The sequence below is a fragment of the Pempheris klunzingeri genome, chromosome 22, assembly GCF_042242105.1.
Source record: "Pempheris klunzingeri isolate RE-2024b chromosome 22, fPemKlu1.hap1, whole genome shotgun sequence".
Classification (NCBI taxonomy): domain Eukaryota; kingdom Metazoa; phylum Chordata; class Actinopteri; order Acropomatiformes; family Pempheridae; genus Pempheris; species Pempheris klunzingeri.
In genome coordinates this window covers 4,133,039-4,148,849 of record NC_092033.1, presented here as the reverse complement: position 1 = coordinate 4,148,849, position 15,811 = coordinate 4,133,039, and the positions used below count along the sequence as shown (strand labels likewise).

Here is a 15,811-nt window from a genome sequence, read left to right as displayed (position 1 = left end):
AAAATGGTTTTGCATGCATACCAAAACTGTCCGAGAAGAACCAGGAGCTCAATTTTTGCACAAATTTGCTGAGACCAGGCAAAAATTCTCATTACACAACAAAAACCTGGAGCATCTAAACCAGCAGTGATTTAAGCAGCAGTCCTCTTAGTAAAGACGGCCACAATCCTCTAGAGCAGCATCACCAGCTTATGCGCGATCCACAGCCACTCATACAGTTAGATGGTACAGTTAAACACACATCCTATGTATTGTGGGGTGGTTACTGAATCAAAACCATGAAAAAAATAACCAATTTCATTTTTTTACATTTCAGTGGAGAGATTATTGTTCAGAACAATACTGATAATACAGAACTGTAATCCAACCAGATTATAGTGGTGACCTTTTTTTGGATTTTTTTGACATTAGAGAATTGATCTTAAACCCTTACTGTGAACCTGAAAAAGATAAAAGACTTGAATTCAAATTGTGAGGGTATTACTACAGGCTCAAGTACTCCTGACCCAATGAGATTTCAGCATGGAGTGGCATGTTGAAGAGCTGTTCTGCACTGATAGCTGGCTAAGTGGCTTCTGAGCATAGTTTCAAATACATGACTGTGCGGCTTTGAGGGGCTTTTAATTTGAAAATCAAATGCATTTAAGGCATCAAAATCTAAATATAGAGAAGTAAAAATGAATAGTTTTTTGTATAGGAATGCTTGTTATTTATTAATCAGGCCTCAGATATCTGTTGTAGATCATAAATTTGTAATTCGTCATTCTAGGGTAACATATCAGATTTTGAACGGTCAACAAGAGGAAACGTCTATTTAAACTTAAACTTCTCAGATTCACCAACAGGTCTCTTATAATCTGTGTTTGTTATTCACATGTAGATTTAACATTAATACAGTATCGATGCAATGGTCCTCACTTTTTATTTGATTTGTGTTACGACACCAATTATGACAAACGCAGTGAGGGGGCCACCTGATCCAGCAGGACAAGTGGAGAGAGGCCAGTGAGGTCGTATGCAGCGGCCTGTGCAATGACTGAACACCATCTGCTCAGTGACACCCCGCCTATTTAGTATGGATGACACAAGCTAGTTTGTCAAAAAGTATCATTTTTTTTTCTGCAGCCAAAGGGCACACTCTGTCCTCTTTTTAAAAGATGAGGTAATGAAGGTGAGGTTTAGACCCAGGTCATGTGATCTGATCCTGGAGAAGGGGGGCGCAGATGTTCTGGTGTGACAGTAGGGACCTATGAAGGGCTCCACACAAGGAAACTGAGACTTCCACCAAGCAGTGGCAGCTTTTAGATACTGAACGCAACTGTATGCTATGTGGTTGAAAATGCATGTTTCATGTGTGTGTGTGGTGTGTGCATGTCCCAGCAGGGATAAGAACGAGCTCTATTTTGGGGCTTCGGAGAGTGACTCATCGACTCATCAGAGCCGTGATGTAGGCGATGTCTTCCCAGTGGGCTGGTGCTCACGCAGGCAAACACTGTGCACATACAGAGATGCATACACCAGCTCGCACACATGCTTGTGCACACAGGAAGGCACAAGTGCATACATGGAAGTGCACACACATGTTGCACATGCCCACAGAGGATGTTAAAAGGGCCCAAGGACAGCTATTTCACCGATTGGGAAAAAAATACTGCTCCAGAGCCGAGTAAGAAAAGCCATAATTTCATATTATTTTATTCTTATGCAAGTACAATGGGGCCTGCTATGGTCTAATTGTTTATTTAATTTATCCCCAGAGCTTGTGCAGCTTTCATTGGGAGGTGGGCGAACCCATGGAGACACTCAAAAGATTCTCATGCAACAGTCTTATCGGCTATCTATTTAGGAAGAAACAAAGAGAGACAATGAAAGAAAGACAGAGATCCCTGGGGCCTTCATTCAGGAAATGATACAATCTGATTAATCCTGTCAACGCATGTGCGTGAAGATGACGACAGTACTGATGTTTTAGTCAACCAGGCGGATCTGAGAAGGGCTGCAGAGTTCATGAAATATGAACAGTATCTAGCGTGGGAGGAGGAAATATCAGAAAATGTGATCTGCTGTTGTTTTTTTTTTGTCACAGCTGGTGAGTTCTGTTCATCCTGTCCATCTCTGCCCCTCCACACATCTCACGGGCCAGTTCTCAATTCATTCAATTCATGTCCTCTTGTTTACTTTATCACTTACTTCACTTTAATCTTTTCTCTCCCTCAATTTTTCATTCCCTTACTTCTTTTGAAAATCTGTTCATCTAACTGCTGCTTTCATTATTTCTGCTCTTCTCTGCTGCTCATTGCCGTCTCTACTCCATGTCGGCCATTAGAAAATATTCATCACCGTCATCTCCTCCATTTTTCTTTTTCGTGACAACCATCCCCTTCATCATGCTCACATTCTCTTCGGAGTATCACCAATACCAAGTGGAATTAAATAAGTAAATAAACCAAAATATATTGTTTCATAGTCTTAAACATTTGTTTATCCAGAAACAGAAATTTGTCACCACAGATATACTGTATCTCATATCTCCCCCCAAATCTCTCTGAGCTCAGAGGATGCTGTTCAGACAGAATAATTCATGAATACATAAAAAAAAAAAAAAAAACACCATGTGTGTTCATCCTAGCCAGTCATGTATATACACACACACACACACACAAATGGTGAGCACTCACAGGGTCTCGCAGGAGGTCCTCTGTGTCTCGCAGAGCTGCTCTGGGCTTCAGCTGCATGTCGTCGCTACATTCGGTGTCGGAGGCGGGTGGCGACTCGGCCAGATCCGGGAAGTCGTCTCTCGTCCTGGGGCCTCGGAAGCGGATCTTGTCCAGGCGCTTTAGCATGGTCAACACCGCGCACCTGGGCTTTACCTTAACATGGCGGACGGCAACCCTGTGGGGACAGAAAACACACAGGCTGTTGGTATGTGTGCCAAACCAACAACACAGCTGTATGGGAAACTCCTTCCTTTAAATGTTTGTTTCTTTTACTTCTTACCGTATTAAAACCTAAATATAGAAATTGATATGGTAAATAACAACAAAAAGACATAAAACATTAATTTTTTTTGTCACTATCCGATGACAACAACTGATAAAACAATATTAAGTATGTTTATGAGCTATTATATGTCACCAGGACCTAAAAGGAACCAAAACATACAATTTTGTTATTGCTAATTTGGACAAATGAAAAAAAAAAAACGTAGGAGTTACAAAGATTTGATATTTCATTTTGGAATGCATTTCAAAGCCCTGCAAACTGTGTATTCACCCAAATCTGAAGTTGCCTAATATCTACACCCAATTAATTCACATTCTCCCCAAGGAGACTTACAACAATACGCATGCCAAACGCTAACCCGTAATGCTACTGAAGCTCTAACCTTGCCAGGGTTTGTATTTTGCGCTCTCTTTCGGCTTACACAGGAAAATGGAACCAGTAACCCTGTTAGAGCCGACCATATCCTTTCAGTCGTCTGGCAAACAGTTGACAGCAGCAGATCTGCTGACCTCATTTATTGATGTAATTTCCATGGCAGGAGCAGTGGCAGTGGCTGTGAGGGGTTGTGAAAAGCTTAATGGTTGTGTCTGAGTATCTAGGGCTGAGGTGCAATGATGACAGATAAAACACAGGGGGGACGTTTCTGCCATCATATACAGACACAGGAGTCAAGTCGCCGCAGTGTTTCCTCAGCATTCAGCAGCACCAGTCTGACGCTGCAGCAAAGCTAAACCCAATGATAGAAACAAAATACAGACAGGATTAATGACCTAATTAGTGCTCACCAGTAAGTAAGCCAATATAAGCCAACTACAGTACAAGTGAGCTATAGATCATGATTAGCATTGAAATGGGAGCCAATTTGAAACCACAACAACAGGTGCTAAACTGTTGCTGACACAGCAAATACTGATGGTATTCTCCTCTCTGCTACTAGTTCGCAAATGTCTCCAGCCTATTAAACTCTGACTGCACCCAAACTCTAGCCCCAAACTCCATTAAGTCCTTTCTATGAATGGGAAACGCTGACTGAATGAAACAGCGGCGAGATCCTTCAGTGGTACTACTCTACGGGGAGGTCGTTCCAGGTTTGACCGAACGCAGGATGTCAAGGAGTTGTCACGACAATCCATCATCCTGTCCAGCAGCTGAGTGCAGAGCCACAGTCAACATGACTGTTGTTTTTTGACTGCTGTGATTTGTTATTGAGTTCTTCTTGATGTAATCCTCAGAGATTATTTAATCTGGATGACTAGTTGTCACACTGCAAACGTTGTCTGACTGATGAACTGGCTGGTTTTTATGAATGACTGATGATGGACGAGTCTAAAGTCGCTTACGTGTCCCAAAGAGCAAAGGCCTACACCTACGGCCTGGTGTATTCAATGACTATGCACTTATTTAGGTGTTTAGGTGAATAAATGAATGAAAAGAAAGTCATTGGTAGTACATCCCACATCTCTTATCCAATTGTTTCTTGTGTTACCTAGAAATCAATCTGGTGCAACATGAAAGATGCCCCAATGATCTTAATGTGCTCCTTATCTTCCCGTTAGTGATTATGATTTACTACATTTACTAACATTAACAATTATAAGGAAAGTAACTAATAAAAAAGGATCCAAGATGAATGTCACAGAAATAAAGGTCAGCAGGATAGCATCAGCAAATTCTTGTTTTTTTTCTCCCCAACATTAATCATAATCATTCATTGTAGTTCCACTCGTCCACGCCCCTGCTGCACTGGCTCGATGCCTCCCCCAGTTTGAGAACCACTGCAATAAACTGACACACACTCACAATGGGAAAGTCCAAAGAGCTCAGAAAGCATCATCACACTGATGACAGTTGTATCTTGGACACAGCTGTGCCTTTCAATAAGACAGTCACCCTACACAAACATCGAATGCGGTTTATGGATGTTTTAAGCAAACTACAGTACGATGGAATGGCCTCTGCAAAGCCGTCACTTCAACCCCACTGAAGATATGAGGACAGCGCTGCAAAGTCCATGGAAAAAAGCAAATGGTAGCAGCTCACCGATATTTAGGCCTGTCACAATCATTAAAACTATCACCTGATTGTGATTGTGACCATTTTGCACAATAATTAGAGTCCACAGTCAAAGGGACTTTAGCCCAAGCCCAGCCTGGAGAGATGTTGTATAAAAAAGGTACCTGGATGAAAACATGGTGTCATAAGAGTAGCACGACTTCTTCAAAGAATAGCTCAGCATGTGGTTGAGCGAGAGAGTGACGGTGGCTCAGAGCACGGAGGTAATTAACAGTAAAACTGTCTTGTAGCAGTAAATGTACAGTTTAGATTTAGCTCAGTTAGTCTCTGAATAAATGTTACGGCTCATTAGGAACCAAGAAAGTTCTCGTGTCTGGCTTCCCAATAGCTGTTTAAGATCCAATGAGGTGATTTAGCTGTGCCGACATCACTCACATGATGCTGGATTAACTTCAATTGTAGAAACAAAATGTTTTAGTGACAACTCACCAGAATGGGCACATTAGTGGAAAATACAAAAAGTTAATTGGAGGGTTGTTCTGCCTTTGCTGAGAGGTGTGTGGAAACATGGTGAGTGGCAGTTTAATAAACACCTCCCTCCTCTTGACAAGACATCTGTCACAGTGAAATCTGTTCTCACAATAACCACCTGAATCTGCTTCCAGCCTGCTTGGTGCCACTGCTCAGGGAGCCACCGGTCAGGTCAAACTACCAACAGTTACCCTTCAAAGTAAAGCCATAACAACTGTGACTGATGAAAGCATCCGGTGCACATTTACCAATTCAAAGCCATCCCAGAAATAAACCTTTTTTCACAGAGTTCCATTGAAAAATGCCACAGAGAAATCACGCTCCATTCAGTCTGTAAGTGCTAATATCAATATCATCAATATTAAACAAAGCTCATCTTTAAGTGCACATTACTCAATCCCATGTTATTCCTCACCACGTCTCACTGAGGTGGTCTTCAGGCTACCGCTCCTTTATGTACTTACTTTAAGGATTTCTTTCTCTGGTTCACAGGCAGTTTCAACCATAACACCTTGAATAGGAGGATGAAAAGATGAAAAGAGGACAGGAGGAGGAGGAGGAGGAGGAGGAAGGGGCTTTAGCTCAAGGTCTGATCACTGTGTGCATTATTACCACAGTAGCTTTCACATAAACAAGCCTTGTGATACATCTATTCAGTTATGTACAAACACCTCCATTCATCTTTACCCAATCATAAGTCAGTGCAACGCAACAGTGAAGGGAGAGGCTGATGCAGCCATAAAACATAACAGCAGAAGCAAAGACACACACACACACACACACACACACACACACACACACACACACACACACAGGTGGATAGTGTTTGTTTATTACTGCATACATTAGATAAGGGTGAGTTGCTTTACAAGCCCTTTGTGCATTTGCTGTACAAGCCTAATATGCTGTATCCACGCGTGTGTGTGTGTGTGTGTGTGTGTGTGTGTGTGTGTGTGTGTGTGTGTGTGCACATGTGTGTGTGTGTTTGCACACTTATGTCTGTCTGGGTAATCTTCTGCTAATGACCCGTAGTAGCTTGAGGTTACTGTTGGTCACACAGGTCACCCTCGCTGCAACAGCCAATCACAGTGATTCATGGATGTCAGGCCGTCAGACTAATGTAGGGCTGTCCGATGATTGTTTTGACCAACACTGAGATTGCAATTCAGCATGCAATTCCTTACCTACTGTATTATTCAGTATACACAAGCAATTAATCATTCTATAGTCTGAGCAACAAAACACTGGAGACAGTCAACACTTGTACTGTTCTTATCTTGGCCAGGCCTAGCATATGAATAATGCATCTTTATTTTGCTTCAATCACAGGAGAATATTGATCACTTCAAGCCTTGTACACATGTTACATAATCACCACCAAACACTGCAACAAATCACACAAACTAAAATGTAGAAACTTCAGAAAGGACAAACCAGTTTGCCAGATTCATATTGAAATGTTCCAGTATGAATATGTGTACCAGGCCCCCACCTCTGGGTCTTGTCAAAGCTTGCATGTGGCATTTTACAAGTTGTTATCTCCATCTACTCTCTCTCAGATGTCACATGGAGTGTAGGTCAGCGTGCGTGCAAGTGAAGCTACAGCACCAGAGGTTTCCCATCTTCCACTTGGTTAGACTGTGTGGCCATTTAAAAAAATAAAACATATCTTTTTAACAATGCAGCTCCATTACATCTCGATATCCATTTAAAATTTCTATTAATCGTTCAGCCCTAATGCTCTTTGCCCTACACCCTACAAGCAGCTGGTCTGATAATCAATTCATCATTTAAGTCAGCAGATGAGTCCATAAAGAAAATAAACTTATCAAAGCCTAGATTACCAGTATGGCATGCATTTTTCTCTGATATACTTCCATGCTGGCGGCCATAAAAATGCATTTTTTATGAATGCCATTATAGCCATCACATTCTTTTATGTATTAGTACCAGGGCATGACTACTTTCATCTGTATCAAGTATCAATTTGTTTGGCTTATAATGTACAGTGAATGGTAGGCTAATAAACCTTAGTGCTCTCAGCTGTACACCAGCACTCATCTTACTTTAATATCTACTCAGGTCCGCAGCCCTCCTACCACCCCTGGCTATCTGAAGCTATAAGAGGATACCACACAGTATAGCCCCATGAGATGTGAGTGGCTCTTTCTACAATTACACCCGATATATCTGTTGCCTATCAACCATGCGTGAAGGAGGGGGGGGGGGCTGTGGAAACAACCACATACTGTTGAGTACAATACAGGCTGCAGCACACACACAAGTAGGCCACTTTCTGTGCAAGTGTGTTTTCTGGGACATTAGGCAGTCAGGTTTTGTTTTAGAATAAACAGAAAGTTTGACAGTAGCAACCTGTTGGATGGAAGTGCCACTTTGTGGTGTTTCCGCTCTGCTGCCTGATGCAAACCGTGTTTCCTTTTACAGGTGCACGAGCTTGAATGTGCTGCATGAACCCATGTAAGGCTATCCTGTCGTCACCGTCTTCATCATCAAAGGTGCTTGCTTTCTGTAGAAACAAGGCTTAGTATAGTAGCAGGACCCGCTGTAGAGCTAATCTCAACCTCCACAAGTTTCATAATACACTGCAAGACTGAGAGAGAGATTAACCTGACCTTTTAATATCTTATCTGCCACCACTAACCAGAACTTTCCAAGGAGTACCTTCAACTCTTGTTTTAGCTCACTTTCCCACATTCATAATGAAGTGACAGGCAACAGATGGTCAGTGGGAAAAAGCATCATCATCAGCCTGCTGAATAATACCTGTCTGCTGCTATTCCAACGTAAGGGACAAGGCAGTACAGCCTGATAGAAGTAGCTGCTAAGTATCCACATTAGTGTTAAGCTGGCACACAGTCTCAATCTGGACTCATGTTGTTATTGTAAATGCTTTCATCAAGCCTCTTATTTTTATTTGATGTCAACCCTGGGGATGGAGTGGGAGGAAGGGAGGAAACTGCATAAGATGATGAACTTTAATTAGGCCTATTAGACATATTCCGCTCTGTTTGTAGTTGGAGGCTAAACAAAGGGTCTCAGCAGAGTCTCGGGCTACAAATTTGGAGACAGGGATAATAAAAAGAAATGTCAAGAACAAGAAGAATGCACAAGCTTTTACCCAGGCACTAATGCAACCCTCTGGGCAACGTGTAGTTGGCTGAACAAAAATAAAAGTCAGTTATGGCATGCATTTTTCAAAGCCATGTCCATTTTTTTTCCTTTTATTTGGCAGTGAAGACTTTGAATGGTGCACGTCAGTTGACGTTATCGATATGATACGTCATGTGCATGATGTGCGTGGCATTTATGTGGTTACAAACACCACCATTATGCAAATGACAACAAAAAAAATGGATGATTTGATGTTCTGAGGCATGAGAGAAAGAGTATGCAACAAAAGGCAACCAATTTCCATGGGCTTTTTGATATAAATGTCAAAGTAATGTTACATCACAACTCTTGAGCTGGTAATTCTCTTGTAAAGGCAGAAACAGTGGCATTGAAGTACGCCCTTCGGGTGCATTCAAGGCTGGATTGCATTCACTGATACAAGCAAGCATGAGTGTTTGCTAAGAGGATAATATATAAAAAAAAAAAAAAAGGATAATATAAATTCAGTGGAGATCACAATTGGCAAAAAATTAAGTATAAGCTACTGAAAATACTTTAGTGTTACCCTCTAACCCTGCCCTTGTACTCAGTGCCTTCAATGCATCATCCCTCCTACTCTGCTGCTATTATTTCACCATGCAGTTATATAAACAAGGATACAACAATCAATACTTCCTTAACAAATGGTCAATCTGCCCTCTCTCCCAAATTGGATGAACGATGTTAACGCAGGTCAACGCGTAACCAAGTTTGAACTTTGTGGGGCGAACAAGGCGACAAAAACACACGTGTCCGCACTTCCCCCCATGACATTAACCGGAGATAAATCTTAGTTTGACAGCACCCTTAAGAAACAGGACTCCCAAATCTTAGAGCTTCCCACTGTCAGTGAACACACCATCACCTTTCAAATCACTATCCAGGCACATGATGCAACTTAAAGCACAAAACAAGCCATAACAAAATGTTTCTTGCTTATCAGTGCCTGAAATAGATTTCCAGCCAAGTTTCATGTCTCCAATTTCATTTTCTTTTAATAGAAAACAGTGTGAAATAGTGCAACACTGAGCATGTAGCCCAAATCTAATTAAAAGATATGAATGCAAAGTATCTAGGCTGTATCACTATTCACAGTTAGGGGTGTTATGTGTATTTGGGTGGTTAAACACAAAACACAAAAAAGACGAAACGCTCCTTTAAAAAGCAGAAATTGACGTTATGGTAAAAACCAGCATTGACAGCAGGACCGTTAACGTAACACTTCACGACCCCGTTCAAAGACGTCGCAGTTTCACGTTAGCGCAGCCAAAATACATTGTTGAATACAAAAATGTCCGCTGTGTTTTAACAATTTAGGCAGCGAGCGGTTTTTAAAGGCTGGAGTTTGATGTTAGGCCTCGAGTTAACTGTTTCAAAAAAAAAAAAAAAAAAAACAGACCCAAAACGGTCCGACATTTTTCCCCCCTTCTTGCTAACATCAGGAGACACAACATGAGAGCCAAATAATCCGCCGCGTTTTGGATGACCGTGAAGAGACACCAACGGCCGAGCTAAAACAACACCCTTATTTTTATTTTTTATTTATTTAATCTTTAACAATAGACGCTGAAAATAATGAAGGTTACAAAGAGAGTTTTTCTTACCCAGCACGTAAATCGTAGCAAAGTTTCATGAACACTGAGATTGCCTTTAGTCTGCTTTATCCCTTCAGTACACCTGCTGCTCAGGACGTCCAAATTAGCGCCAGTCTCACGGCCAAACGCGCTCACTCGGTCCCTCCATCCCGGTTGTATCTGCTTGTTTCCGCACACCGACTAAATGTCGTCTCCTGCTGAGTGGCGAGCGGTTAGGCAGGCAGAGAAAGAGAAAAAAAATACCAGTTGCGTCCCTCCTCCTCCTCCTCCTCCTCCTCCTACTCTTGTTTAGGGGGGGAGCAGAGCCGTCGGCCCCGGGGTTTGCAGACTGTGGCTCGGCTGGGTCTCTTGTTGCTTTCGCAGAGCGGGCAGTGAGCAGGGAGCGACGCCGAGGAAGTAGCGTCAGTGTCGGCCGCCACCGCCGTCTTAAAGGGGCCGTGAGCGCCGGTTGATGCTGCACAGACTACTAGAGGACGGGGGCGGAAACAGTGCCGCCTCTCCTCACCACCGCCCTGTGGCTGACACTGCCATGTAGTGTTCAATTATACAACAGGTGGGTGAACAATGGCCTCATTATAATGTAATTAAGAATTTCTGTAAAACAACTCTTGAGAGGAATAATATTTTACTGTGCAATGAGCTTCTGCATGTTGCATCTCTGCATGCAAGCATGTATTCAAATGCTTGAATGCATATGTGGAAACGCCCCATTAGTGTCCTCTCTCATTAGTTTTAAAGGCAAAATCCATAATATCAAAAAAAATATGACATTATTTGGATTATGCATAGTTAGATGTTCAATTTCTGACTGAAATTGAGCACAAAGTTCTTCCTAAAACTAAACTCTAAACGAGAAAATCTTTTCCTCACCAAACTACATAATACTTTTAAGATAACCGTCTTGGAAATGATAAGGAAAAGTGTAAAATAAAGTGTTTACACTGCATTTGTCAAGGTCTAAATGTGGTACCAAAGTATGCTGATTCATCAGGAATAATCATCTGGTGAATAATACTGAATTCTGGTGGTAAAACACCATATCTAAAAATAATATGTAGGTTCTTAGCTGTAGAATATAAACTGCCAATAGTGTAAAAGCCCCCAAATTCCCACAGAAAGACAGAAGAAATGACCCCAGTGTCATCAAGGGCAGTTCTGACTCTGACAGGCCTGTTTAAATAGCAGGTTAAAACTACTGTAGTTGAATTATTAAATTAATTTTTGTATCAGATTATTTCTGGTTCTGAAGAGCTACTATTTTCACTTGTTGCTATGACACTAACCTAACTTCTAAAGGTCAGTGAGTTTAAGCAATCTGAATAGATGATTTGAGCTAAAGCAGCATTATTCCTGCAAATGAAGTACTTTTGCTTCCTTAAAATAAAATTAACCCAAAAAAAATATGACATTTTCTGAAGCACCAACCTTTGCATGTTCGCTTTGTCTTCGTCAAATAACAGAACCCAGGTGAGGTCTTTGCCGAAGTCCCGGTTATTCCCCTTTTTCAGCAATCGTGTGTCTGCGTGATGAGGTGGTTTTGAGTTGACAGATTGCTCTGACAATCCTCTCGCCGCTGCACGCACACTGTGAGCGAATTTGGGATCAAATGGGCAAAGAAGAGGAGGGGATTGAAGGAGCAAAGAGTGAAATGGATAGAAAGTGAGAGAGAGAGAGAGAGAGAGAGAGAGGGAGAGAGAGAGAAAGAGGAGTCAGCTGACTCCTGACCCCTGAGATGAGACCAAAGATTACAGGGAAGTAATCACAAGTACTTTCTATGTCTGCAGTCAGACTACCAATGAGGCCAGTGGGGATCAGTGTAGTCTTGTCCTCGCTAGAGCTTTGGCCTGGTTGTCCTGCAGCTGCGATGTTGCCGACACCTCTTCACCCCAAACTCACTCTCTGCAGCCTACGGAAGAATTCAACATAACAGCATGAAAGTGGATCAGACTGTCAGGGTGATACCATCATTTCTTCTCGGTTGCTTTCTCCACTTTAAAAACACAGAAACAGACAGAAAAAGCCAAACCTGTGTCCTACCGTCTTCCAGGTGCAGCTTCTGTGGACAAGCAGTCCATGATTGTGTGGCCGATGAAGAGGACCTTAGCTTCACATTTGCCTAGGCAAATGTCTGAGGCAGTAACAGAGAACGCTTTCCATGTGTAGTCTCTGAGTTCTTTCTGCATACCTGGAGGGATAGTTATTTCCTGTAGTGCAGAACTTGGAGAAAAGTTGACCCATGCTGTTGTGTTTTCTCGCCTGGGTTATTGTAATGCACCGTATTACCAAACCCCATATATATATTTAAACATATAGGCTGCAGGCTGCAGAACTACAAAAAGCACTTCTGTTATTAAGCACAAAAGGCCTGGAACAAACTAACTCCCTCCACAGATCAGGGAAGCAGCTTCTGTTGATTGGTTTCAGAAGCAGCTCAAGACTTATTTTTCTGATCTTGGTTTTTTAACACCACTGTTTTATATTTATTTCACTACTTGTTAGTTTTAAGAAGCAGTTCATGAATGATGATCTTTCTTTTCTTTTTACTTTCTTTTAATTATCTATTATTATTATTATTATCATTATCACTGACTCTCTGACAAGCAACAATATTACCAATCATTAGAATAATTAGCTATAATTTCACATTGCTGTGCACCACTTAACTGACCGATACATTTAGCTTCTTAGGTCTTTTGTATTTAATACCTGTGCTAATTATTTATTTGTTTGTTTGTTTGTTAATTATTAGAATAATTGCCTATAGTTTCACATCGCTGTGCACCACTAGACTGCGTTCTACGCTGACAGGTAGAGTCTAGGCACTCTTGGCTTCCTGCAGCATTGTAGGCTCACATGTACGTAGTACTTTTAGCATTGGAGCTTTTTTAAAGCTAAAAAGTCCTAAAAAATTCACCGTGACAACACCAAACAGCAGACAGACAACGTTAGCGACCAGCTGGTGGACATAGTGTGGCATTTAGCAGCTAAAGAGCCATTTATTTCCTTCAGGAGTTGGTGGAGACAAAAACAGAGCTAAAAGGAAAGCGAGTGTTGTTCCTACCTTTTCCTACATTTCTCCTGGATGTCTAAATCGGTCACTTATTGGTAACAGCTTAATATGTCAGCGTCAAATCTACAGCTTGTTTCTGCTGCCCCCAAGTGGCCACATAATCAGTTACTGCAGGTCGAAGGCTCAGTTTATGAGTTCATAGTCTGGATATTAAACATTTTCTATCAGATACATCTGTACAATCATATGTACAGATGTGTTGATTTCACTCTGGAGGGAAACACGAGTGGGGACCGAATGTTATAATTCTCTCCACTGTTATGTGTGCGGCTTAGTGTAATCATACATTAACATGAACAATCTACTTAAATGTTTCCATGGTAAGATCTGTTCAAACTGGGTGTTCATAGGGTCCCTTTCACTACTGCACTGAAACGATGCTAAAACCTTTTCCCAAGTTCAATTAAGATTATGGACTGTTTTTCCACAGTAGACAGATTTATCATTGAAATATGTGATTTAATGTGTAATGAATCAGGAGTTCCCTCTTAATCGCTATTACGTAATCATTTTAAAGGCAAAAATCAACCAGCTAAACCTTTCAATATGCCTGTTTGTTCAAACATAACTGGGATCTGTCTGCCTTCAGTCTTTCATCTGCTGTATCATTGGAAATGACCGTGCAGAATTTGATCTGTAAATACTGAAAGCTATTATGGGAAACCACTCAGGGGTTTGTGTAGTCATCAGAAATTGTGTAGCAAACAAGTGGAGTAATGCTTTTAGATGGGATTCCCCTAGTCATGCTTTACACTCACATGTCTACACACACACACACACACAATGGGCTTCTGGCCTGTGATCCTCTTCAGATGTCTTCTAGCAAAAGTGCCGCTGTTGAGATTTCCCAAATCCTCCCTCTGCGCTCATTTGGAAACCCTGTAATAAACCTCTTAATCCCAAACCAGTATTTTCTAGAGGGTTGCACAACCATGCATGTCTTATGCAACTGGCAGAGTGTTCAGAGTCAATTATAGAACAGTTGGGAGGAAGAGGAGGATGGATGACACATTCGGATAAAATGGTTAATTAATCACTAACGTTTTGGTTTGATTTGAACAATAAAAGATTAGATTTGAGAAGCAAGTGTTGAAATGCATTTTAATAGACGTGTTTTTTATACTTACTTATTATATTCACTTCATTATAGTTAAAATATGACACTCACTAAATATGACACTATTTGGGTTACCATATTTCTGAGGATCACAGGAGGAAGACCAAGACAACATCACCACATTACTGTAATACTTAAATCACTTCACTGGCTCCCCATTCAATAGAGAATTCACTTTAAAACACTGTTCAGCTCCCCAGTATATTTCTGACCTGCTCACTGACTTCTCCCCCATCAAAGCCCTCAGGTCTTCAGGCGGTGGCTTCCTGGTTGTTCACAGAATAAGATCAGGAGCTCAGAGTGGACCGTGGACCTGTCCTGTGGAATAGTCTGCCTGTCAATAAAAAGCACATCTACATTAGAAACTTAAAACCTTCCTGCTCTCTCAGGCCTATGAACAGTGTTGTGGGCTTGTATAGATTGGTGTGTTTTCTTTATTGTCTTTTTCTCCTTAAAATGCTTGATGTTTTAACATCTTTTTAAACATACATCACATTGAGTTCCTTTGTAGTGAAATCCACTCTGTAAGTGTGGCTTTGTGCTCCGCACCACTAGATGGCGCTATTGGATCAGTCATCATCTCCCCTCCTGCCTGAGCTCCGACAGGTTCCTCAGGATGCCAACGGCGGCTCTCATGAGTCTGAATTATTTAGTTTGCCTGGCTGTGATGGAACAGAGATAAAGACGAGGGCAGAGGGTCACGCTGATGGAGCTCTCCGACTAGTCAGCGGTGCCTTCTCAACTCCTCAGGTTTCAAGTCAGAGGTGTCACTCAAATTGAAATATGGACCACCTGACAAACTGATACCTGTTGACAGACTACTGATATGGAAGTTAATGTAATGTAATAAAAGCAGATAGTGCTGTTAGCAACTGATCCCACCAGTAATCACATCTTTACATGCCACCTTTTTCCACTTCCTTACTTCATCTTTGTACCTTATGTCACCTGAGGGGAGGTCTCGCTTCAGTTGCCATACCAACTAAGCGCCCAATAGGCTTGTGAAACTTGAACCTCCCATCTAACCTTTCATTCTGCCTGCTCACAATAATTCACTTGGCAATAGTCAGTGGCAGCAGGCTGCATGTGTGCGTATTTGTGCGATGGACTTGGCACCATTGTCATTTTCAGGCCCCTTTCAGGCCTCGAATCTAGTCCTCCAAGAAACCCATTACATTGATGACACGAGTTCACCTTTCTTATCTTTTCTTAGACATGGCGAGAGAAGGGAGTGAATCCAGCCCTTGTAGAGATAATTCAGTTACACCTCCTCCTTGTTTAAGCAGAGGAAGCATTCATGGTCTCCCGAGC

General features: G+C 41.7%; 1 protein-coding gene across 2 annotated transcripts in view; it reads right to left on the bottom strand.

The window, feature by feature from the left end:
- gramd4a (GRAM domain containing 4a) overlaps positions 1-10,496 on the bottom strand; it is a 41,591-nt gene extending 31,095 nt beyond the window's left edge. For both annotated transcript variants that reach the window (XM_070853645.1, XM_070853646.1), the window contains exons 1-2: positions 10,323-10,496; positions 2,679-2,892 (exon numbers count right to left, since the gene is read on the bottom strand). In XM_070853645.1, coding sequence (XP_070709746.1) covers positions 2,679-2,892; positions 10,323-10,351 — 243 coding nt within the window. In that variant the 5' untranslated portion in view covers positions 10,352-10,496. The remainder of the gene's footprint in view (positions 1-2,678; positions 2,893-10,322) is intronic.
- Positions 10,497-15,811: the final 5,315 nt, after the last annotated feature.